This window comes from Camponotus floridanus, unplaced genomic scaffold (assembly GCF_003227725.1).
Source record: "Camponotus floridanus strain SB8 unplaced genomic scaffold, Cflo_v7.5 scaffold16, whole genome shotgun sequence".
NCBI lineage: Eukaryota > Metazoa > Arthropoda > Insecta > Hymenoptera > Formicidae > Camponotus > Camponotus floridanus.
The window spans coordinates 2075257-2101465 of NW_020229281.1; the positions used below are offsets into that span (position 1 = coordinate 2075257).

The following is a 26209-nucleotide window of genomic DNA, read 5'->3' on the forward strand; positions in this document are numbered from 1 at the left end:
TTCTTTTAAGTAGCGAACCGACAAAAGTGTGTACACGACAACGCACTTATAAAACGCTGTCACGATCCTGCATACGATCCTCGTCACGATATTTTAAGCTCTCCTCGCATGACTGGCGGCATGATCTTAATAGCGGTGAGTGTTTTTAATATATCAATACAAAAACGCACTAAATTCTAAGCATTACCGATGTATCATAGCTGACATGTCGAAGTAGATTGTATAGTTACCATGTAAAATATCCACATTATATATATAAAAAGAGATTTCTTTATACATAATATATAAAAATCGTTGTTTACAATGTTTTAAATTCATATTAATATTTTAGTTTAATTAATAAAAAGACTAAAGTTTACTCTAACAAGATTAATAAAACTTTAATAAATCTGAACAATTTTTGCGAAAAGCAAAACAGGTACATTAAAATCTGAATGAATGGAGCCTTTCATCGTGACAACAGACATTGTTTTGGGAAGAACATGGTACGGAGAAAATCGTTTCCTCCTCCTTGCCTTGCACGGTATTGAAATTCAAATTAAAAATCCCGAATCATAAAATTATCCTTCGAAAAACGAAAAGCCAAGCGAGGCGCGCCGAGCAATTTTCGAGCAATTTCGTGGTGGGCCCGGTCTCCCCTTTCCCCTCTCCCTTCCTTCCCTCTGGACCTCACTTCTTGAGAGCGATCCTGCTAGAAAATAATGACCTGCGCCGCCGGCGACCATATGGTCGCGAGCAGGATGGTCCTTTCCTTCCCTTAAAAGATGAAGTGCACGAGCGAAACTTCAGGCCCACTTTGACGTATCCCAGATACTGTTGAATACTTTTGCCTCTCTTCCCCAAATGATGGATCGACATGCATTTCTGACTTGAGCGTGACGAAGCTAGGACGAGAACAAAAATTTTAAGGACACATTGTTTCGATTTTCCCAGATCACTCGAATGATCGATTTATGCTTTTCGATAAAAATCTAATACGCATTTCAGATGAAAAATACTCCAATAAAATGGTTATAAAGTATTATATATACAAAATAAACTAAAGTGATAAAACAATAATAATTTAAATGATAAAAAATATAATAATAACTTCATCCTTTTGTATTTCATTTTTTTTAATACAATAATTATAATGTATTAAAAATAATAAAATTCTTGTAATTCTAATTTCTTGGGATTATTCGAATTATTTATTTTTAAAATAATTTACTTTTTATATTAAAAAAAACTGTAATATGTAATAATTATAATATAATAATTATAATTTTATTCTGTGTAAAATTCACACATAAACTTTCATATTTGTATCTTTTCATCTTATATAATTTTTTATACATCATTGCATTTATCATCTGAGAATAAATTTGCAGATTTACAATGGCAAACTCGAATCATATGTAAAATAAAATCCTGCTTGTATTCATCTCTCTTACCGAATTTAATTTCCGTCCCTCGTATCTGACAGCATTCTGCCCTTTTTTCTTTCTTTGGTCTGTTCCTTTCCTCTATAAAATATGCTAAACGTGCGCGAAGCTTCCACCAACACTGTTATTTACGAATTATGAACGTTGTAAAATATGAAGAAGCATAATGATCGCGCGATGAGGCCTTGGCCAATTTCGCTGTTTCGAACCTTACTATATAGCTTCAATGGTCAATGTTAAACCCGATATAGAGTTCCTAGGATCGATTACCTATGACGTGTTACTTTCTGATCTATTTCAGATACTTGAAATCATGTGTGTATGTATTTTTAATCCGGACGAATCTATCGATTTATTGAAGAACTATAATTTATAATTTTATATAATAAACTTCTTATTTTTAAATACAAAAATTTATATTGTAAATAGATTAGCCATTTTACATATATAAAAAAAACATTTAAGAATGTTTAGAAAAATGTATTGCTCTGATACGCGCATAAAATAATTTCACAGAATTTATTCTATCTCACAGAGATTGTGATTATCTTATTTAGCTGCATAAAAGAAAATTGCGATGCTTTTCTCATGTGAAAAATTTTCACAGTTTGCCTGATGTTCGTGATTTATGTGCAATTGAGGCAGGAATTTTTCCTTACGATTAGACGATGCGGTCCAACGATTCTCTTCTTTTCATCGAAGAGCGAATCCATTAAAATATATAGAATTTATAACTGGACGTGCGTGCAAATATTAGCCGCGTTACCTTTTGTGTGTGCCTTTGTCATGCGAAACCAGACATTGCTGGCGCAATCACGAGAGGCGTGCGGTAAATTAACGGCGTGCGAAGAACACGAAACGTATTGTTCTTTTGTGCATCAACCAATTCAGAGATTTGCATGCGGCTTTATACTTGCGGCTCGCGCTTATGTGCGGTACGTATAAACGCAAAGCTACGTGGAATACAGAAATTATGCTCTGCATCCAGTTTGACAAGTTTTCGCAGATACCTTGATTGAATCAACATTTTAAATTTTAAATAAATAATAGAATATTATTTGTAATTTTTATATCTTAGACATCTTTTTAAATAAATAGTATATAACACATAGTTCATTTTGAATATTAATATTTTTTAATAAGTTTTAAAATATGGTTTTAATGTATTTTTAATTTACGTCAAAAGACTCAAGATCTCCATTTTTGTGTACTTATTTTTTCTATAATTAACAAAATTATATATATGTGCATTATAATATTTCTAATATTTTGGAAATGTCGCAAAAACGATTTCTTGGAAACGAAACCATAGAAACTATGCGTCTGACCGCGATAATAGTCTAACCGTCCCGTCACAATGACGAAAAAAAAAAGAGAAAATCTGAAATGACAAAAGCATAAACGAGACCTTGAAAAAAAAGAACCTTGAAGAAAAACATATCAATCTTTCTTTCCCGACAAAATGAACAAAGATAACTAATGACTTTTCTGGTAACGGTTCGCTTTTGAAATTAAAGCGTTTAGATTTTCAAAAAATTCGTATTTTTAAAACTATAAATCGAACTCTCAATAGAAAATCCACATGATATATAAAAAAAACAAATTTTTAATATACTCTTCTAATTTTTTATGAAAGCCAACCAGGTAACTTCCGGGAAAAACTTCGGAAAGTTGATAGCATAAAAAATACCTTATAAAAAAAATGTATATCATAAAAAAGATGAAGAGATCTAAAAGAGCTCAGAATTTTCAAATAATCTATTTTTAAAAATAGCTTTTCCTTTGGCAATAAAAAAACGAATGTTGCTGGAAACATCAATTTTGATTTTATTTGGATTAATGTATGAGATTAATAGATGAGATTAAGACGATAAAATAATAAAACAAAATAATAAAAATATGTATATAATAATAATCATCGAAGTAATCAAAAAATACAATCTTGATTGATTTCTTCTTTGGATGGATTTTTTATCTCAGCTAAAATCTTATATCTTTAATTATAATATTAATTAAATAATTAAATCAATGAACTATTATATATTATATATTATTATATTATATATTAATAAATTATTGAATTGTACGTGTTAAAATTGTATAATAATTTATCAATCATATTATTAATTTATCATTAATTTAATATTTATCATATTTTTAAAAACCTTTTTTTTCCTATATTTTAAAAGAGAAAAGATAATAGTACACAAGATAATTCAAAATAATGACATTCAAAATAATGATATCGAATCTTTAATATATCTTAACATTTATTCTATCAAATTCGGGGAATCAAAAACTGGCAATATCTGTCTTCTTTTCCCTTAAGTCAGAAAAAACGTGTGTCAATACAACCTTGAACGTGAAAACTTCTAAAACTGAATAACATCACTGCCTGCAGTAATATACCATAATATAGCGCATTTAGAATAAAATGCACGAAGAAATAGAAGCTGCGTGAAGAAAGGCAGAAAGTCCATTTTCTCGCTGAACAAAGTCGTAGACTCTCCAGTCACCGCGTTTTGACCCGGAGATGACCCTCCGGTAGTCGGACTGGCTATAAATTCTGCCTTTCAAGAATTTGTCAGATGTATATGTATAGCTATGCCGGTCTCTGCTAGTATTTTCCTCCCCCGGGAAGGAGATGAGATCCCGAATCCCCTCAATAGCGACTTCTACCATCACCTGTCGTTTAAAAGAAATGTCTGTGTTGCTGCTTATTCCGCTTCGCGGCACAAACGCGAGAAACGAGGGGAAGCAACGTGGTTACAATGAAAATTTGTCGCCGCCACATTTGACGCGAAAACTGCCTTTCAAAACCTTAGCCGTCGCTTTCGATGGCGGTCGGCATTTTCCGCTTTGTTAGTCTTCTTGGTCGGCGACCAGTCTTTCGAATCATTCGGTAAATGATGAGAAACATGTTTCGTCCGAAATACTCCTCCAAGCAAATATGAAAAATTTGCGGAAGATTAATCGATTTTTAAGAATGACAGACCGCAAATCAGATGGAAAAACAAATCGTAAATTCTTTTCCAGTAAACAATTTAACATGTTAAGATTTTCTTAGGAAATGTTTTATCAATTGACATTAATTGCGTAATTTATATTATATTGTAAATTAAAAATAATATAAACTGATCATTTTTTTTAATTTTCCTTCAAAATCGCCTCATGAAATATTTTTAATATTTTCAAAGATTTTTATCGTATAATTCGTATTAAACATTGACTTAGAAAACCGCATTCCAAAGACGCAGAATGTTGCATTTTAACTTTGGTATATAATGGATTGAGTTTTCTTTCAAAGTAAATGTTTCTCTCTAAACTTTCTCGCGCTCCTCAAAATATTTGTAGCGAATATTTTTCAACTTTACGACATAATGTCGAAATACTTTTCGTATGAAACAGAATGCATGCGGAAAAAAAACGACCGCGATAAAATACGAGTCGCAGATAGAATCTAAATCTCGATCGGCAACGAGGCTCTCATCTCCCGCAGAACGAGATGTCGTTCTGACAGTAAGTTCTGAGAAACGGACGCAATCTCACAGAAAATCGCGGGACCTTTGTTATCCCTCGTGTTCTTTCCCTTTTTCCTTTCCGCATTTACAGAATCGATACACAATCAGAGCACGCAAGAAACAGAACTCGTAAAAATGAGTCGAGATATGACAATGCGATAACTATTCTTTCGTGAAAAGCGAGACAAGTACGTCGGTGGGGAGGAATATATGCAACTAAGATTATCGGATCCTAGAAAAGCATCTTGCACCTACAAAGAAGATAAAAATCTTCGACTCAGAAAATGGATACTTGCATCGAAAGTCTTATACATCGTAAAAAAAACGAGAGATGCTAACAAAGCTATTTTACGAGAAAACAAAAAATAGAACGCTGATAAGTGATAAAAATGCGAATAGAAGAAAAGAGTATTAGAATAAAATAAGAAAATTTAATTGATTGTTTTGTGCCAAATATTCCATAATTTCAAAACAACTTTATTCTACGTTAAATTAAAAAAAAATAGTTTTTTCAGACCTATGAATATTTTCAGATTTTTTTCTGAGAATGAAGATATAAACAATTCAAAAGATATAAAAGAGATAAAGATAAAAGTTATAAAAAAGTTATAAAAAAGTTATAAAAAGTTATAAAAAGTTATAAAAAATAGTTATAGACATAAAAAAATGATAAAAAGTAGTTATAAAGATATAAAATAGTTATAAACAATTCAAAAGATACAAAAGAGATAAAACAATTTAAAAATAGTTAGAAATATAAAAATAATTTAAAAAAAATTGATATAATGAAAAAGCGAATGTAATAGATTAAAAACTGTAAAATTTTTGCTAATCTATTTTTTATCTATCTATTATCTATCTATTTAATATCTATTATCACGTTTTTATACAACGCTAGAAGTTGATACGTTGATAAGTTTTAATGACATAAGTGTTTTGTTTTACTTTATTTTATTTTATATATACTAATGTTTAAAGCACTTACATCGGAGCGAATTAAATGCTAAAATATTACGTAATACTTCGAACGCGCTTATCGAACGAAGCGAAGCGAAGTTAAGCTGGGTTGGTCCAGATGTGAGAAAAGTACGGCACACAATGAAATATTATTCTCTCGCATCCGTTGAGGCAGCCTCCGCGATCCGTGAACACCATCCCTAAACTATGCCGCCTAGATGAATGGATCGAGATCCCTATTTTCTCTATATTGCGCCCAAGCACAAGCGAGGGATGTAGTAACCTTTCCTCTGCACCCCTCCTCATCCTCGTCCTATTGCGTTCTCTCGCGTTTCTAACGTCACGTATATTTCACCCCACAATCAGTCGCGGAGGACAAATACCCTTATTTGTACACATCCTGTGTATTGTGACGTAGTGCGGGGCACCCAGGCCCCGACTTCCGGCGGACGACAGAGTAAGACCCATCCCTATTTGCCCTCCCTGTTTCATCTCCCTCCGTACTTCACATCCTTTATTTTTCTTCCTCGATACCGAGAATAAGTGAAACGGTATCTGCCGGATGAGGGGGAGGAAAAACACGTGACATATTTTTTAAAGTAATATCAAGCTTCGATGGGTGGATCGATCATTTGATCTGCAGCACATTTTTTCTGTTCAAGTATTCTCGTTAGAACTCCGTATTTTTTTTCTATACAGCAGTTCTCTACAATGAAAGTATAAAATCCATGCACCTAAGAATATATGGACGGAGTGTAAAGTCGACTAGGGGTGAAATCTGCGGTAAGGGGAGGGATCTAATGCTGTCTTTCTATACCCATCATGATCGGGTATTTTCGTAGTATACTCGATGTTTCGCAATGGTGTTATAGAAAGAGACGACAAAAGAATAAAAGAGGAGAACGACATCATTCCCCTTACGGCAAATTTCACAACCCCCTCTCTTGTAAATCGACTTTACACTCCGTCTATATATTCTTAGGATCATGATAAAATCCGATTACTGGCGAGACGTCTGACTGTGTCTCGCTTAAGTAAGTTTCGTGAGCACGATCGCATAAGAAATCAAAACGTATAAAATTAAAAAACTTTTTTCACAAATAATATTTTTTTTGTTAAAGAAAATTTGACGGTTTATCGATCTAATACACTCATTCGAGGAAACGAGACAAGTTATACAGAGTATCTCGATAATGTAACGAACGTTTTGCTACACTCTCGCATTACGACCGCACTTTTTGAGGCCCATCGTAATTGTCCGTGGTTCATATGGTCCACAACGCAAAATTTCCGAGCGGCATATGGTCCAAAATGCCATCTTACTTTCGGCTAACCACTTTTCTACCGCAATAAAAAAAAACTGGTCATTTGGCGACGCTTAAACACGGATTGAAATTGACTCTGCTCGCAGGACAAATTAAATTTCGTCCGTAGCCATTCGTGAAATCGTTTTGTGGTTTTGCTTCTTCTTTTGTGACAGTGTAAAATTTAATAATAATTAAAATTCTGATTGGCCTTTTTATGCATTTATAGAATATGCACGCAATCTTAAAATAATCTTAAAATATTTTTTTCTCTTTTTCATTCTTCTCTCTCTTTCTTTCTGTTTTTATAATAAGCTGATTTCACATTGTGCGCAGTATATTTTGGATTATAAACGACTAAGGAAAACAAAATTTGATTATTTAGAAAATTAATGACCTTCCATTGATTCTTTCTTTCGTATTGTTGTTATATCGGGAAACCGTTAGGAGAAATTGCTTTCGAGGAAAAATTATCGAAATAAATAACCGTGTATAATGTATAATTAATCAATCACGATTTCAAAATCAATGTAATCAATCATATAAAATCATTAGTTATTATTTCATATATTTATAATTCTACATTAATTATATCGAATAATAACTAATTTTTTCTACCATTTGTAATAACTATTAATTCATTTTTTAATTTTCTAAGCCACTTGATCAACTCATTAGAAATTTATCTTTTCAATTATTATTATTTATTTATTATTTATTTAATCACATCTTATTATATAAATATGTAATAATTTTATATATTCAGTATTATTACAATTTATATTTATATTTATACTCACATTTATATCTGCAGACCGTTATTTATAAAATTACTTGTTATTCAACTAAAAAAAATATCTTTTGAAAAAATATTTTAATCTAAATTGTAGATTTGTGTGCGTGCTGTATCGCGATTTCTTCCACAAACTAATCTCCTTTCATACTTAATTTCATATAGATCGAATAATTCGGTCAGAAATAAAACCTGAAGGGCAGACCATATGACGATATATAGAACGACATATAATTACAAGGGATGCTTTTAACAGTGAGGGTAAAGATTCACAAAAATCCGGGGAACACGTAGTGGGGGACGCACGGCTATATAAGGAGGGTTCCGAATCCCGAAGGGCCGCAGTCGCGCCCGAAATTCCGTCCGTGAAATCTACGTTCGTAGTCTTTATGCCTCACGGGCACATTCATACGATCGCGATTCGATTGCAAATTGTTAGTGTTATAATTGAGAAAAAAAAAGTTACTCGTGCATACAACAATTAATATTATAAAGTGAGAAAAGTGCGGAGAACGAGACTCTGATTCTCCAAAATGAAAACTGTGTACTATCTTCTGTTATTATTTGGTGTGACTCTGCCCTGGATAGCAGGCTTGAATCTCGACAAGATCATCAAGACCGCACAATGTCAATCAGCGTGTCTGCGAAATTTTACCACTGACGACAATTGCTGGAATGTAGGGAGAAGTAAAAACATACAATGCGAAAAGGTAAAACTTATCATAGTGCTTCTGTCTTATATGCTAAAAGTTTTAATGAGTTTGCGATGTATTTTCGACATGAAAATGATGACGCATGTGATAATCGTTTAGGCGAAAATTAAAAAAAAATACACACGTGCAACGTTTCTTATTTCTAGTTTAGTCATATAATTATATAGTATCTAAAGTAATTTAAAAAATAATCTGAATAATATGTTTCCTTTATTCTTTGCTTCTAAAAACTGAAAATTAAAGTATACCGAGATATTATATTTTTACAATTTATCGATAGAAAAGCTGTAAATAATTTGTATCTATTTTACAAATTTAATAAGTTGAAGTAAAATTTATTTGTGAAGTTTATATGTGTGTGTACTTCAAGTTTTATATATTAAATATTCTGAAAAAACCCATAAATTCGCAATATATTAGCATAATTCCTTCGTTTCGGCTAAATTTTGAATTAGTATCAATTAAAAATTAAAAATTAAAAATTAAATAATCATAACAAACAAAATTAATTAATAAATAATTTGAAAAAATTATATTTCTATTTTCTGCGTGTGTAAATGGAAAAAAATTTTTTAATTTTTTGATATTTTTAAATATTTTATAATTATTTTCTATAAAGTAAAGCTCCAAATTTCCACTATGTGAAAAACTAATATATAATTGCGCGAAAATTATTTCCATACAATTGTTTGATTTCAAAACTTTTTCTAATATTATAACATAAATTCCTACAAAATACTACGTTAAAAATTCAAAATTTTTTAGAAAGCTAAATTTATTTAAATATTCTCTATATTACCTTAAAATATTAAAAAAAAAACTCCGCAATAAAATTGCATGTGAATTTTCTGCACGCGGTCAAAAAGGACACCGATCATAACCGGAAATCGAATAGAGAATCGATAAATTTTTGGATGTCGAAGGGAGATTTTACTAGGACAGGATACTATAGAAAACCACCAGGTGTGGTCGCCACCTCCTCAATTCATACAGATGAGAATCACGATTAAAGGGGGTCGGGATCGTCCAACAACGCAAACGTGCGCGAGCGAGGGCGTTGCTCATTTGATACTACGGGGGGTCTGCTAGGGGTGTCCATTAATTTCGAGAGATCCGTCGATTCCATGTCCCGCAAGAACTAGAGGGCCGTACATTCAAATTTATGCGCCGACCCCTGTGACGAATGTATCCCGAGGGAGGAAGAGAGAAAACATGACATTAGAATAACGCCGAGGGGGCGGAAATAGTTCTTAACAAATGCTATACAGTTGATCATCGTCCCTCGCTCTCCCTCTCTCTTCATAGAAAAGAAGAGACGACTCATGCACGATAATGGCACTTTGAAAAGAAAAGAGGCCTTTTCGCGACTTGACTTTGTGATTGTCTTAATTCTAGGAGGAAAATCATTTCGAGAGAAAAGACTCTTCCTCTCCATCAAAATAAATTATTATTAATATATCATAGTTAATATAAATTTAAACGCACGCGTACGCATGTGATGATATCGGGAGAAGTGGAAAATAATAAATTTTTTAAAAGTGATATGTTAAATTTTTGATAAATTAATTTTTACTTAATTAAGACAAATTAATTAAAATATGTATATTATAATTTAATAACGTTATTTATATAATATAAATAATAATAAGCGCACATTTTTGAAAATATAGCATAAAATAAGAGTAAATAATAAGAGTAAATAAATGAGTAGAGATAATAAATGATATATAAATATAAAAAAGATACAAATACAAACATAAAAATATATATATATATATATATATATTTTTATGTTTGTATTTGTATCTTTTTTATATTTATATATCATTTATTATATCATTTATATATCATTTATTATATCATATACATATTATTATATATATATATATATATATATATATATATATACACATACATTTATTATTCTCTTATTATATATATATATATATATATATATATATATATGTATGTATATAAGAAAATAAATAATAAATAATAATTTTAAAATTATACATTTTTTTCTAATATTTTCTTAATAGAGATACATCTTATTTTAGGAAAATATTTATTTTAAATATTTTTTCTTAATCATCATTTTCTTTTCCTAACTTTTTCTCGTTGTTCTGATTCTATGCTATTAAATTCTCGTTCTTTTCCGAAAGATATATCGAACTTTTATCCAACTGAGGCTTCTCCTCTCCACTTATTTCACTTTACTAGTCTACTATCGCCAGACAGACGAATCATTGATTTTTAGATTGAAGTGTCACAGCACTGTTTATTTTATGATTTAATCATAACTCGATAATTCAAACTTGATCATGATTGACAGAGTTTAGATCGTAGTCTCAATCTTAACTATTTACAACGTTGAAAAAACAAAAAAGCAAGAACTTACCGCATGTATTTTTCATTATATCTATTTTTCTAATTTCGTTTACTTAATACTTTAGATATACTACGTTCTTATCTTTTATCAATTAAGAGATATATTCATCACCTTCAATTATTTATAAATATAATTCTTTTTGTCAAATGTTTATATTATTTTACTTCAAATTCATAATACAAAATGATATTGTAAACAAATCAATCTATAATCTATAAATTTTACAAGTGAAAACGTATATTCTTTAAGAAATTCTCGAATTTTTTCTGAACCTGCCAACCGATCCCAACGCGATTTTCGGGAAATGTCATTAGTAAGGACCCAATAGATCCTTCGCTTCTACGAAGCAAAGAATCGGTCTTAGCAAGGGTATGCGGAGAAGGGTAATCGGGAATCAAAAGAGAGAAAGAGAAAAAAGAGGGAAAGAAAGAGATAAACGGAGAGGAAAAAAGAGAAAAAGAATTTAGGAACAGGACGAGCCCACTCGAGAGTCGGTACCCCAATAAATATGAAGACAACAACAACGAAGGTGCCTGTTGTGCGTCCGGAACAGGTTGGAGCTAATTCAGCTCCCCTGTCCCCCTTTTTCTACCTTTCTCGCAATGTTTCGTCCTCTGCCTCTTCCCTCGCTTTTTCTTTCCTCCTTAAATCGCTCGATTCAACGTTTTTTTATTCTACCTTTCCCTTCTACATCAAGCTTCTTTCTTTCCTTTTGCCCCTCCTCTCTTCCGCCCTCTTCTTTCTAGTATAAGTCCTCTTTCTTCTCGTGCGACTCATGCGGTATGAGAAGTTTTTGTTCCACGCTGAATCTCTTTGGCTCCGTCTGGCTCTTTTTAGAGTCTCTCGAAAAATAAATTCTTAAAAATTTAAAAACTTAAAAGAATTTATTTTTAAAAGTCTGAGAATTTACAAATATAAATATTTAAATCTTAGAAAAGATTAAAAATTAAAGAGTTCGAAAAAAATATGTATATTCGAGCAATTCTGTTTTAAAGTTAGAAGCTAAATTTTCATGTTTATTTTTACAGTTCTTTTTATGCTTATTTTTACAGTGCTGGCAAACCTGCGAATTCCTTGGTCTTTTTAATAACGAACAAAGGCTCAATTACTGCAACAGGAACATTTATTTTAATGTAAGTAAAGATAAAATAATATTTTATTCTTGCATCTCTCTCTCTCTCTGTCTTTCTTTGTTTCTCTTTCAAACCAAACTGTTTTGCATAAAAAGATATTGATCAAAAAGATAAGTGAAATCAAGATAAATTATACACATATTATATTCTTGTTTTAATATATATAATATTCTTCGATATAATATTCTTGTTTTCACACAATTTCAATTCTTTTAAACTTGATTTTTTAATTTAGCCAAAATTTCGTCGAGTGGCCAGTTTTCACTTCTTATCATTACTTTCGAAACAATTTCGAGCATTTCGACGATCTCGAGCATCTCGACAGGTAAAACATTTGTCACATGACTAGTATTCTTATTAATTAAATAGCACTAGATATAATATATATTCATGTAATATATTTTGTTTAATATTTTTGACAATTATATATTATTTTATATATTATTTTATTATTTTAATTATATATTATTTTATTTATATTTTTTTATCTACTTTTATATTCATATTTATATATTAATTATATGTATTTTAATGATAATGTTAGTTATAATATATTTTGATATATCGTATAATATATCTTAATATTGAGAAATACATATTTTAAAATTGTTTCTCATACACAATGTTTTCACAATTAATACATTTTTTGTCATAATTTTTTTAAAGATAGATTTGTGCAAAGTTTTAAGTCGTCTATGATTGTAATCTCAAATTTTCGAATCTTTTTTTAATGTGCAGGCAGATCAATATTATTTAGTCCCTTGTTGAGACAAGAATTGAAAGTGTTAGTAGATCAAGTACAAGGAAAATCTCAACTGTCACTCGGGAATAACTTTCGATTTCGCAGAAAAGAAATGATCTCGTCACAACAATAGTTTAGAGTAGATTACAAACCCTTGAAAATGTTACCTGTCTTTTTTCACAAAAGATCCAGAATTGCACAGAAAATGCTAGCATCAAAATAAAAATCATTTCTCTCAAATATTTAGACAAGAAAGAGACTTTTCCCAACTTTAATTCGTTGCAAAAAATATATTAGATTTTTCGATCATAATGAATAAAATTTAAATAAAGTTAAATAGTTTAAATATAGTAAAATATTTAACTATAAAAATATTCAACTATAAAATACATAATATATAACTGTGAAAATATTAAGTATATTTAATATTTAATTAAAAATAATTAAAAAAAGAAATTAGATTATTGTTTAATAAAAATTAAATTATTATTGTTTAATATAATTTAAAAAAATTTTTAAATTTTAATTATTACAATCCATATAAACTATGCTACATTATATATGATATAAATATAATGCGTAATGTGTTTTTCTCTTATGTTAGTGCTCAAGTTGCGAAATTGCTTGTACATTTTATCGAACACATGGAATAGATGAAGGTCAATATGAGCCTATCAAATTACCGGCACCCGAAAAGGATGAAATTATCCGCATGAATAAACACGACATGGCTATAACAATGTACAAAAATCTAGAAGGAATATGGAAAATGCAACAACATTACACTGAGAATAAAAAAGTTGAAATGAGCCCGGGCAAATGGATTATCATCACCAATGAGAATGGAGCTATCAAACATTATAGGTATATTATTGTTTTTTTTCATCATAAAAAGGTTCATAGCAAATGACATCAAATAAAAATTTAAAAAATCCCAGATACAAAATAGATTTTATAATCGAGATACATATCTAAAACATTATTATAACATTCAATAGATTAAAACGTGAAGAAATAATGTAAATATCTCAAAGAAGAATATTTTATAAAAATATTAAAATATATAAAAATATCAAAATGTTTAAATTTAATTAAATTTTTGCACATTTTCTTAAATCTTCTTACATTTATCTGCATTATAAAATCGCTATTAATAATAATTACAGTTGGGAAAAGTGGCTGCCTACATTACAGTCTATCTATAAGAAAAACGGTCCTTTGTATCAAGCTAATATTACGTGGATGGATTGGCAAGACCAACTAGAAAAGCAACGCGATGAAATTATATTACCTGGGGATAAGATCTTCATGGAACTTCGAAATAGAAAACACAAAACGATCAAACCATTGTATATCGTCACTTGGCAAGAAGAAACTGGGAATGGCATCATGGGCAACCAGGCAAGATTTATTACATACGTTGGCATAATTTCGATTTTTCTTTTTCATTCTATTCGAGAGACAATATTTACAAGCAGACTCGAATTATTTACGAATATCTTACAGGACAATGATCTTCCGATCATTATTCTTATTTTCATTTTTTTCGTAATTCTAGAAAAATCGTAGTTTCTTTTGAGTAGCAGTTGAATCCAGAGAATCAAAAATATATTACCATTTTATTGTAAACTTAATTAAAAAGAATAAATTAATTAGATTAATTAAATAGAATAAAACAATAATTCAATAATAGTATTTTGAATAGTGATTTAGATATATATATATATATATATATATATATATATATAAATTATACATATGTATAAAATACACATGTACAAAAATTATCGAATATAACTTAGATTTGTGAGTATACAAAAAAATTAAATTTGATCTCATATTTTTAGGTAGCAGATAGCGAATCAGCGCAAATTTCTTTGCTACGTGGCAGATATTTGGTCAGAATAGCCACCAATGACGGTCCCGGTAGCTACTCGATCCTTATCGACACTGACGAAACTATTACAACAAAATTCTTGCCTCTGAAGCAAGAATGTTATATGACATTGATTATTCTATCGTTCATTTTAATACCACTATCGTTTTTATTTATTAAATCAACATGGAAAAGACTAAAGATCAAGCGACAGAAAATAGCGATGGAAAACAATATAAAGATGATATACCCGACGGAAGCGGAGATGAAATCTAATAAATTGAATACAATATTGTGCTTCAAGCATGAGTCAGATCAAAGAGATAGTGATTGCTCTACGAATAGTTATTTAAATAATATAAACGAATATAACAAATTGTGGATAGAAATAGACATAAATGCGAATGCAAATATGCAAAATGCGAACGTAGAAAATGTGAACGTTGACGCGCAAGATGTTAACGCGAATATCCAAGATGTGACCGCAAATACGCAAAACGCGACCACGAATGTGATTCAGCAGACGTAGAAAATTCTGCTAAGAATTTTCTCGCCCAACTCGGTGAGGACATCTCAGGGATTTTGCTTCCTCTCATGAGAAAGTGCTGTCTTCCGCTTGGGACAGCATGAAAAATATGAAAGATATATAAATGAATATTTCTCTTTATCATAAAGCGGACGAGGCATCTTCATTTCTCTCATCAGACATTTCTCTCTCTCTCCATGTGTATATATTACTTATATTTAAAAAAATGCGATAATGAAGGTTCCTTTTATCTTCAGAACTAGTGAGGCGAGTAAAGATAATTAGTGATTCGCATGTCCTAAAAAATTCTAAAATATCTAAAAAACTATCTAAAAAAACTTCAAAAATTGTAAATTCTATATAAAATATAAGCAGAAAAGAAATATTCGCTCATTTTTTGCACAAGAGAGAAATACCATAAAACAATTTAATCAGAATGCATTTTTATATAGTAATGTTACACTTTATAGGAACATTCCTTTTCCTCCGATAAAATTATTTTAAAAAAGGCACGAGATGCACGAATATTTTTTTAAGTTGTAAAATACTGCGGATATTATTGATAAGAGTACTATTGTAAATTGTTTCATAGTAAAAATTCTCGATAATCATATATAAGAAACAAAGAATGTTGATAGATGAAATGTACAAATGAAAGCTTACAATTAGTAGTATAGATATATGTATAGCGAATAAAAATAGTAATGATATGAATCGAAAGAAAAAAAAAGAAGGAAAGAGAAAAATTTTACAGATTCTCGAATATTTTTACATAATGAAGAATATGTATATATATATATATATATATATATATATATATATATATATATATATATGATGAACACAATGAACAATGCCGTTCTAGCTCAATGTAATGTAACGAATAGACTGAATTTCAAGAGTTCCTATCGCCGAAAATTGACAGCAGGGCCGAGCTCTAAGTATTTATTTGTAAATACATAGTTACAATCTTGTATATTTGTATACTTGTATAGTATTTCGCAAAATAAATTATAAAATTTTATGCTTTTGTTTTATTTATTATGTATAATATTTTTTATAATGTTATTAATATTATATGTACTGTAATATTGCATACAAATTTTTTTAAGTATTGTATTTTAAATATTTTATTGTAATTTTATTTTAAAATAGTTCGTCAAAAACGCAACAATAGAGTTTTTTTATGGATCAGAAAAAACTCGACGAACAAAGGACTTTTTGTAGCTACCTGAAAAGGATCTGAAAAAGATCTTAAAGGAAAGGCTTTTCTCAAAGATTTTTAAAGATAATTGAAATAATTCTTCTCGAGAAAGATCCTCGCTCTCTTTCTACTTTCTTCATCCTTCTCTTTCATCTTGTTCACAAAGTGCATTGAACTCGAATGACGAACTCGTAGTGAGTCGACGGAAAAACCAGAGTTATACCAGGCGAATGTACGTACTCACGCACTTACACGTATATACGCACATAGTGAAAAGTGTGCCGTGACCTCGAACAAGGTCCCGTTATTCTAGGCATCGCCTTGAACGTCTTCATCCTTCCAGTCTTGACTGAGAAGTCAAGCCAAAATGCTGATACCACTGTTCTTCACTACCTTCCTTATCAACTTTCCTCATCAACTCGCACAATCGGACGTAAACAATGGACTAATTACGATTGCCGCGGTCATAGGAGCTTCTGTGCTGCCCATCGGATTCGCTGCTGGCCCCAGGTAAATCACGACTAGAGATTAACATAGATGTTGAAAGTCAATGATAATGAGTTATTTTTATATTTCAGATATTATTTTTAAAAAATTTAATCTTCTTTCGTTTTTTATTATTTCTCACAAGTTCTTTATAAAATTATAATTTTGACAGTATGAAAAAATTAACTTATACATGTATATTTATAATAAATTATGCTGTCCATAAATTGCAAAATGTGAAATATATATATATATATAAATTTAAATATATATTTGTTATTTTTAATTATTAAGTCAATTTATTATATTTTTATAGATTACAAAATATTTAAAATAATCTAAAATAATAATCTTAATATATCTAAAATAATATACTTTCAACTTTTTTGATAAGAATAAATTTATAATTTTTTTAAGTTTTCTAATCTTTTTTAATTTTATAAAATTTATTATAAAATTATTTCTTATAAAATTGTTTAATTATAATAATGAAACTTTAATAATTATTATATTATTAAAATCAAGAAATCTATATAATCTAAATTATCAAAAACTTTGTAAGTATTGAAAAAAAAATTTTTTTCAGTAATGGAATAATTTTAGTTATAAATTTCTAAATTTCCACTTTTTAATTAAATATTATGTTATTATTTAAAATTATCTGCTTTGATTATACTATTAAACTTTATTATATTTCATTTTTTTAATCCTCTCTTTCTCATTTTCGAGTTACTCGATATTTTATTATCTTCAAATATGCTTTAAATATTAATAATTTTTAAGTCAAATTCATACATTCACATAAATGGACGACAATCCTTTCAATCAATTAATCTCAACATATATTTGAAGTATTCTCAGTCGTTTTCCTTGGTATAATGATAATTAAATTTTTCATCTGAGCACATTCACACGTAACATTTCTCGAATTATTATTTTGCATATATGAATTAATTTATTTCATATATCACGCAATTAGAACTCGAAGAATTTATGAAAAAATATTCGCGGTTAGCAATGACGCGGTTCGCAACTTCTACATATGTATTGATGACTAATCAGTAGGTATTTGTGTCACTACTTCCTCGTATTAACAGAAACATAAATTATAATTATTTATGTTTATTTATTTACCTTATTACTTATATTTCTATCTTCATTAATATAATATATATTTTTATTATATTTAATTATCTAGATATGTTCCAAAATGGAAAAAGCAAGCGTGCGAAATACCGGCATCCCAACACCCAAATTCGCATTATATTTGCGACGAAGCTGGTGAAGTAAAATGCTTGCCAGGTATGTATAAAAAAATAATTATATAGTCATAAACTAAATTTTTTATAATATCATATTAATTATTAAATGCGCGCACAAATAAAATTAGATCAATTAATGATAAGAATAAAAAAACTAATTAATAGTAAAATAAAAGATATCTTAAATAAAAGTGTTAGAAAAATTAAAGATAATTAATATATATTATTTACACTAATATATGTAATATTTTGACAAAATATTTATTTAGGATGGACTGGAGATCTGTGTGATGTACCGATTTGTCGCAAGGGTTGCGATCCCCTTCAAGGCTATTGCCGAAGACCAGGTGAATGTCGTTGTAAACTGGGTTTCTATGGCGAACTATGCGACAAATGCGTAGCCTTGCCAGGGTGTCAACACGGAAGGTATAATTAATCAATTAATATGCAACACTGCGATGAAGAGAAAGTATAATTTAACACGTGAACAAATTTTTTATCAAAATGAATTATGAAATAATCTTGCAAAAAATTGAAATGCTCTTTAACAAATAAAAAAAAGATGTATTATGTATACTTTATAGTATATATACATATACAATTTTCTTTTATACAATTTTCTTTTATGTATATAACTTTAAATTTATATTATAAAATTATTTTATATTACATAAATTTAATTGTATACTATTAACAGAGAGTTTTTCTACTACAAACATTAGTTATCTTAAATTAAAATAAAATAAAATAAAATTTATATTATATTAAATTTATATTAAATTTAATTTAGTAAATCCAATTGTGCATGATTATTATAAAACTCTTATTGGTTAGGATATAAATAAATAAATAAATTTTTATTATGTAAAAGTTAATATAACAATATTAATTTTTTTATTTTATTTTTTCATGTTCTTCTGCTGTTTTATTTTTTATAACTTTTTTCGGTGAGATACGACATTAATTTTCTCTCAAAGAGTATATATGTAACTTTCAAATTTTATGCAAAATCAGGTATTATTTAAATTTAGATTAGATATATATATAGATTAAAGATTCGATTCTTTGATCAATATTTTACTAAATTTAATTGCTCTTAAATGTGTTCCCCAAATTCAGAAAAGCATAAAAAATATTGGCTGACTCTTCATCGATTTTCCTATATATTCATTCGATCAATAATAATAATTTGATAATAGAAAATATTCACATGATTATAATGTGCGATTTATTGTATTGCACACACATATACATAAATTGAATGCCGCTTGAATAACAACAATCCGTATCAGTTTCGCTTTGCTTTCACCTTGGGTAAACGAGCGAGCATAATTTCCGTGTAACACGAAACGCTTCCTTGCTTAGAATGGTCTCTCGTGACTGTTAATCGATTCCGATCGATAGATAGACAGGCACTTGACGTCGTGATTTTCGCTTTTAGATGTAACGTGAGCTTCGAGTGCTCCTGCGATCCTGGTTGGAAGGGCATGTTTTGTTCCGAACCCGTTTGTGCGCCCGATTGTCTGTCCAGTCAGGGTTATTGCGAGAGACCCGGCGAATGCAGGTAATTAATCTTATTATATTTTATTACATATTCATGTATATATATATATATATATATATATATTTATTTATTTATTTATTTATTTATTTATGTGCATACTTCTTATTTTTGTAATTATTTGCCGAAAAACTTTCTTATTCAGAAATTAATTCATTATTTACTATTAAAATCAAAATATATTTCGTAAAGATAATTTTTAACTTAGCTGATATTTAATGATTTTCATTATTATATTTGCCATTTCAACTATAAGTAAGATTTTTTTTCTTTCATTGGCAAATATCTATATTAATTAAAAAATTAATAAAATTGTTAGAAAATAAATTTCTAAAAAAATTTATTGATTAATAAATTATCAAAAAATAATATTATAAAACATAAAAATAAGCATAATATTATTACATGAAAAATAAATAAAAAATATATTCTTTGAAAAAATAAATATAACATAATCACTCAGATTTTATTGGCATAGATATATGTCAGAAAAAGAGAAATCAAAACTTGACGTGTTCTTCTTTTCAGATGTCGTTTAGGTTGGCAGGGCCCCAAGTGCAAACAGTGCGCGGTATTACCGGGCTGCGTCCACGGAACCTGTCAAGGACCTTTGGAGTGTCGATGCGATCCAGGTTGGACCGGATTGCTTTGTCAAACACGTAAGTTTATTCTCGAGACACACGACGCAAGAACAAACAGAGGGGCCTTTACCAATATAGACGGCAACGTGACTATCAACGAGAATCGTATTTTTGTTCTACTTGCGTAGAAAAAACTGAAACGGAATCCTTCTTTTAAGTACACAGAATCCTTCGTTGACCGACTTTGAAAAACATTTAAAAAAAACATACAGTGAGTTATATATATATACGAGATTTATCTTCAAAAGAGAAAACTCTACTTTGTTAACCAAAAATCTTTTCTCGAATCGCTAAAAATAAATATTCACTATTCAAAACTTTTCGATAGAATAGATAGATAAAAACATTGCATTTATGCTTATTTTTATAAAGTTAATAAAGTAATAATAAATTTTATAAAGTTAATAAGTTAATAATAAAAGAGAGAGAATTAATTGCAAATTAATATCAAAATATATATATAAAATTATTTAAAAGACTGATAATAATAATTAAACAAATATATATCTAACGATAAGAAGAAAAAAATATATATCTAACAATAAGAAATTTTTACTCGGTAAAAATCTAATCATTTAAATCACATTTCCTACAACTAATATTATAACTTTTTATTATATAACATATTGTATAATATATTAAAAATTTATAATATTATAATATCATATCATATACTGATAATATACGATAATAATATGCTATTTCTACTAGCGATCTGCTCACAAGGATGCAGCCGGGAACATGGTGGTTGTAGGCGACCAGGGACATGCAGATGCCGCGTCGGCTGGTCGGGGCCCAATTGTACCGAATGCGTGAGATACCCAGGATGCGTGCACGGATCTTGCAAACGGCCTTGGGAATGCCGATGCAAGCCAGGTTGGGCCGGAGATCTATGCACCGAGAAGCTCACCTATTGCGACGAGCATTCCGATATTTGTCAAAGTGGCGCTACCTGTATTAGCATGACTCATGAAGACGGCGATTACAGGTAAGATTATAGCGCAGGAGAGATTCGATTTTATCATATAGCCGAAAACAAAAGGACAAATAATTATTGCAATCCGTAGGGTAATGAGGGTAAACGTGATGACATTTTCCTTCAGCTACTAATATTAATAATAAGTATCACATATAAAATATACTATCATATATTAATATTAATATATTAACACATTAATTATTAAAATTGAATATTGATATGAATAATATCAAATAAATAATATTAGAAGAAGTGTCTCCGATATTCGTTTTCTGCAGGTGTATTTGTCCTCTGGGCTACATGGGTCGGCAATGTCAGATAAAAACTATGGTGCCATCCCTGGAATTACTACCACCGATGCTTAATACCACCGTAGGATTATCGCAAGAAATGCAAGATCTCGCGGATAAGCCGAGTATCGAAGAAACTTCAAGCGAGGACACGAAGCCGAAACCTCCGAAAGAAGAGGAACAGACTGCGGAGCCTCTCGGACCCATCGTAATCACGGATCCGACTATCGCTATTAATATCATGAACAAAGCTATTGTTACCACTACTGTAGAGCCAGCCGCGACCGCGGGAAAATGGCCAACAGAGGCGGCAACGGAATCAAGCGAAAAGGACGATGACAACGAGACATAAAATAGGATAGTCGATATAATAGCCTGGACGTGGATTTATTAATTTCGTTATATACTTATTTATTTATTTATTTACTTATATAAAACCGTGTACTATATAAAACTCTGTCGATAAAGTTATTCGATAAAAGGTGTCCTGAAAAAAATTTACTTTTTGTTTCATTATATTTTAAACTCTGCATTTATAAAAAGTATTGTTATATTTTTTAAATATATAAACTATATTATATATATATTGATATATTGATAAATTTTTGATCGGTTGTCGCATTATTGTTTTGTATAATTATAATTGTATAATTATAAAATATCTATGCATATTATGATATTATGTATTTAGAGGTTTATTAGAATTTATTCTCCTCTAGCTATCTTTATTATTATTCTTCTCTTTTGTTTTCTTTTTATCTTTCCGTTAATAAAATATAAAATAAAATATAAAAAAATATATATATATATATAACTGAAGACTTATACATTTATTTTTTTATGAAAAAAGTTTTAAAATAAAATTTTATTTGATACATATATATTTGTGCAAAAAGGATGAAAAACGTGTAAAGTCTTATTTTTTTTTATTATTATAAAACTTTACTAATAAGGGAGAAACCATATCTTACGTATTAAAACAATTAAAAAAGTATATTAAAACTTTCTGTTCTGGAATTTTTTATTCCGCAATTTTATTTCAGAATAATATATACAATATACAGTTATAAAATTATCCGGAGATAATATCACCTTACACAATGGTTTTAATTTATAATTTAATTCGTAATACAAGTAAAACCTAATATTGACTCGTTATTTTCAAAAGAGAATATAGAATATAAGATATAAAATATTTATATTTATTAAATATAAATCTCAATCTAAATTTTCTCATTAAAATTTTTTATTATACTTTATTACATATTTATATTTTATTCCATTATATATTATGTATTATATTTTAATTTATAGATAAACAGAGATCTCATAGTCTCTTATACTAATAGCCGATTTCTACTAGTATATATCTCTCTCTACTTCAACATTTCTCATTCTATCAAATCTTTCATCATTGTATGTGAGCGAAAGATTCTGAATTGCGATCTGAGACTGACAGAACAAAGATTTTCGAGAAAGCAGTTATCTGTCGAGGCAATTATTGCCACATCCACTAAACGTGAAGCAAGTAGGATGCAAAACATAAGATATCTGAAGTATCTTTTCTACGAGAGAAAGAGAGATATTAATCTACACTCTGGGTGCATAAAACGCTCTCGAAAAGTCACGCTCCAATGATTATGCATTCGATTCGATTCCTCGACACATGTGCCGTTTTTCACAGACGCGGCTACGATCGATTTCTCACATAATCAAACACAACCGAGAAATATATGTGTTGCTTACGTAATACTCATGTGATATGTGGGAAATCGAATTTCGAATCTGACATATTCGCTTCTGTTCTTAGACGAATAATGTATTACTATTCAATTTTCTATCTTTATATAATAATTTTCTTCATTCAATTTTATATCATAAAATTCAATAAAAAATGATTCATAATAAAAAGAATGCTAATCAAATGTTAAAGTATCCATATTATTTTATGAATACTGATAGCAGATTGAAACTGTACAATTTAAATTTTTCTTTCATCCTACATTCATCCTATATAAGATGTTTAAGCCTTTATTAATAGCACGGTCAAATAACGAACGGGTTATGAAATGCACTTTATTACATTTCGATTGGCAATTGCATTACGTCACATTATATGGGGTGCTCCAAGGAATCATTCTTCATGAATCAAATTCTCCGACTAATTAGAGTTATTTATTTTTTCAATAAAATAGTCCTTAAGAAAATCATTATTTATTAAAAATTGTCAGTTTTTTGAATAAATAATAAATACTTTTATAAATAAAAATAAAATTTACAGATTAATTAAACTTGTTTCCAAAAAATTTATTTTTGTATCAATAAAATAAACATCATAATTATTTCACAAATAATTACTTCAAAATTATAAAGTTTGTCAAAGTGTATTTTACTTCAAAAATTAAATTTGTTTTTTATTCCATATCTGTGTTTATATTTTAAAAGTTTAAAATCTAAAAAAAAGTTTATTTTCGATGATTTATAATTTAAAAATCATCAATTACTAACATTTGAATTAAAAACTTTCCAATTCTTAAATTTCCTTAAAAGAGAATTTTATAGATAAAAAAGTTTCTTAAAGAGATCATAGATAAAATTAGATTGAATAAAACTCTTTGTACATCGAAGTATTAGCATAAAATGCATTCGATATACTTTTTCCTTCGTGAAAGATTGTCTTATTTTTCTTTATGTCGATTAATCTTTCCGATCACATCTTTTATTACATTCTGCAATCTATCTAAGCAATAAAATAAACTTTCTACAACACTGTAGTCATACATATATATGTATAACATTGCTGTTTTCATTTTAACTCATGGAATGTGGTTTGACGCTTTTTTTCGCAGTTTCTAATCAATGTAGATTGCTTATTACTCGACCGAATCGAATTATTTGAAAAATGTGTCCGAGTTATTTTAAGAAGAAAAAAAGATAAAATAAAAGAAGGAAAATGAAACTTTAATAACATTATAAACACTTTCACTTTTCCGAACATCAAATTAAACGAAGAATTCGAGTACACTATTTTTTACTTAAATTTTAATAAAACAAAAATTGATTACAAAAGAGAATAAACAAATGCAAATATTTACCGTATTTTATTGTTGCCAGCATATAAAGTTAATAAAATAAATAAACATTTAGAATATAAAATTAATTATGTATGGTAATATAATATAAAATTACATCATTATCTACACCAAAGAATTCTATAAAAATTCTATATCTTGTTTAAATATATAATTTTCTTCTTTATACATTTTTTTTCAAAAAATATAGTAATAAAAAATAATTCTATTATTTCTTATTTTATTCCATTAAAAATAATGATATATTTATTTTGCTAAAAGTTCTGTTCTAATTAATGTACTGCAGTGAATGATACGTATGAATCGTAATGAGCGATAAAATAATTGCATGTTTTGCAAGCAAGGTCGTTAAAGCGGTCGCATTTTGCGAAACGAGGCTAATCGCAGCGCTTAATGGGACAAAGGATGACGATCTGTCACGATGGATATAATTAGTACGCGAAGTTCTCTCTCTTTATTGCCTTGCAAAAATCTGACGTTGAATGAATGCTACTGTTACAATCTTTATTAGCATCTTAACTCGCGTAAAGATGTCATAAAACTCGCCGAATAAAATAAATGTCCCAACATTATTTGCGATGCGTTTTATTAAATTTATCGATCGATTTGCACTGATGTTATCACATTCGTGAGATAAATAAAAACAAAAGATTTGTAGTACAAAAAAATTAAACTTCGATTAAACTTAGATTATTTAAATATACAAGCTTCATTATATGTGTCTCAAATAAAATATTTTAAATTTTCTTATATAAGAATCTCATATAATAAAAATTTCAAAAATAACAGATATTATTTTATTATCTACAATTTTGATATTAATAAAATAATGATATATATATATATATATATATATATATATATCATTATATATATATATATATATATATATATATATCATTATATATATATATATATATACATATATATATTGTTTATTACAATTGTTATTTATATACATATCTTTAAATTATAATATGTACATAAATTATAATGTAACAGTTATAATATATGTAACTGTATAATTGTATAATTTGATCAGAAATACATGCGACAATTATACAATTATTGCGCCATAATATGGCGCAATAATTGTATAATTGTCGCATGTATTTCTGATAAATAGTGGTGCGTAATACAGAATTAATTATATTAACATTTATAGCGTTAACGTTAATTCGTCAGATTCATCACGCGGATAAATCTGCACGCGTACTAAACTGTGAAATAACAAGATAACCGATAAATATCGGAATATGTAATACGTAATTATTATTCTCGTAATAGTGTAAAGAATGAGCGGAAACGCTGCGTAT

At 28.7% G+C, this 26209-nt stretch overlaps 2 protein-coding genes and 1 long non-coding RNA gene across 3 annotated transcripts in view; 2 read left to right on the forward strand and 1 right to left on the reverse strand.

Moving 5' to 3' along the window:
- The window catches only part of LOC105255822, an 80156-nt gene that overhangs the window by 46336 nt on the left and 7611 nt on the right, over positions 1-26209 (reverse strand). The window lies entirely within an intron of this gene.
- On the forward strand, positions 8356-16068 carry LOC105255820. The gene is made up of 6 exons (XM_011265331.3): positions 8356-8709; positions 12154-12234; positions 12470-12559; positions 13581-13840; positions 14143-14377; positions 14824-16068. The coding sequence occupies exons 1-6, from the start codon at positions 8533-8535 to the stop codon at positions 15379-15381; spliced, it is 1401 nt and encodes a 466-aa protein (XP_011263633.1). The 5' UTR covers positions 8356-8532; the 3' UTR covers positions 15382-16068.
- Positions 16914-22326, forward strand: LOC105255819 (delta-like protein A). Its single transcript, XM_011265330.3, has 7 exons — positions 16914-17092; positions 18267-18370; positions 18600-18756; positions 19772-19894; positions 20420-20550; positions 21244-21520; positions 21790-22326. Exons 1-7 carry the CDS (start codon positions 16950-16952, stop codon positions 22151-22153), a joined length of 1299 nt encoding a protein of 432 aa, XP_011263632.1. The 5' UTR covers positions 16914-16949; the 3' UTR covers positions 22154-22326.

What these genes read in the sequence shown, in the direction of transcription:
- LOC105255820 (XM_011265331.3), top strand. Translation starts at nt 8,533, where the DNA reads ATGAAAACTGTGTACTATCTTCTGTTATTATTTGGTGTGACTCTGCCC. An exon ending in ACAGGAACATTTATTTTAAT is followed by an intron (nt 12,235 to 12,469) that starts GTAAGTAAAGAT and finishes TTTTTAATTTAG; the next exon opens with CCAAAATTTCGTCGAGTGGC. An exon ending in GATCTCGAGCATCTCGACAG is followed by an intron (nt 12,560 to 13,580) that starts GTAAAACATTTG and finishes CTCTTATGTTAG; the next exon opens with TGCTCAAGTTGCGAAATTGC.
- LOC105255819 (XM_011265330.3), top strand. Translation starts at nt 16,950, where the DNA reads ATGCTGATACCACTGTTCTTCACTACCTTCCTTATCAACTTTCCTCAT. An exon ending in GGATTCGCTGCTGGCCCCAG is followed by an intron (nt 17,093 to 18,266) that starts GTAAATCACGAC and finishes TTAATTATCTAG; the next exon opens with ATATGTTCCAAAATGGAAAA. An exon ending in TGAAGTAAAATGCTTGCCAG is followed by an intron (nt 18,371 to 18,599) that starts GTATGTATAAAA and finishes ATATTTATTTAG; the next exon opens with GATGGACTGGAGATCTGTGT.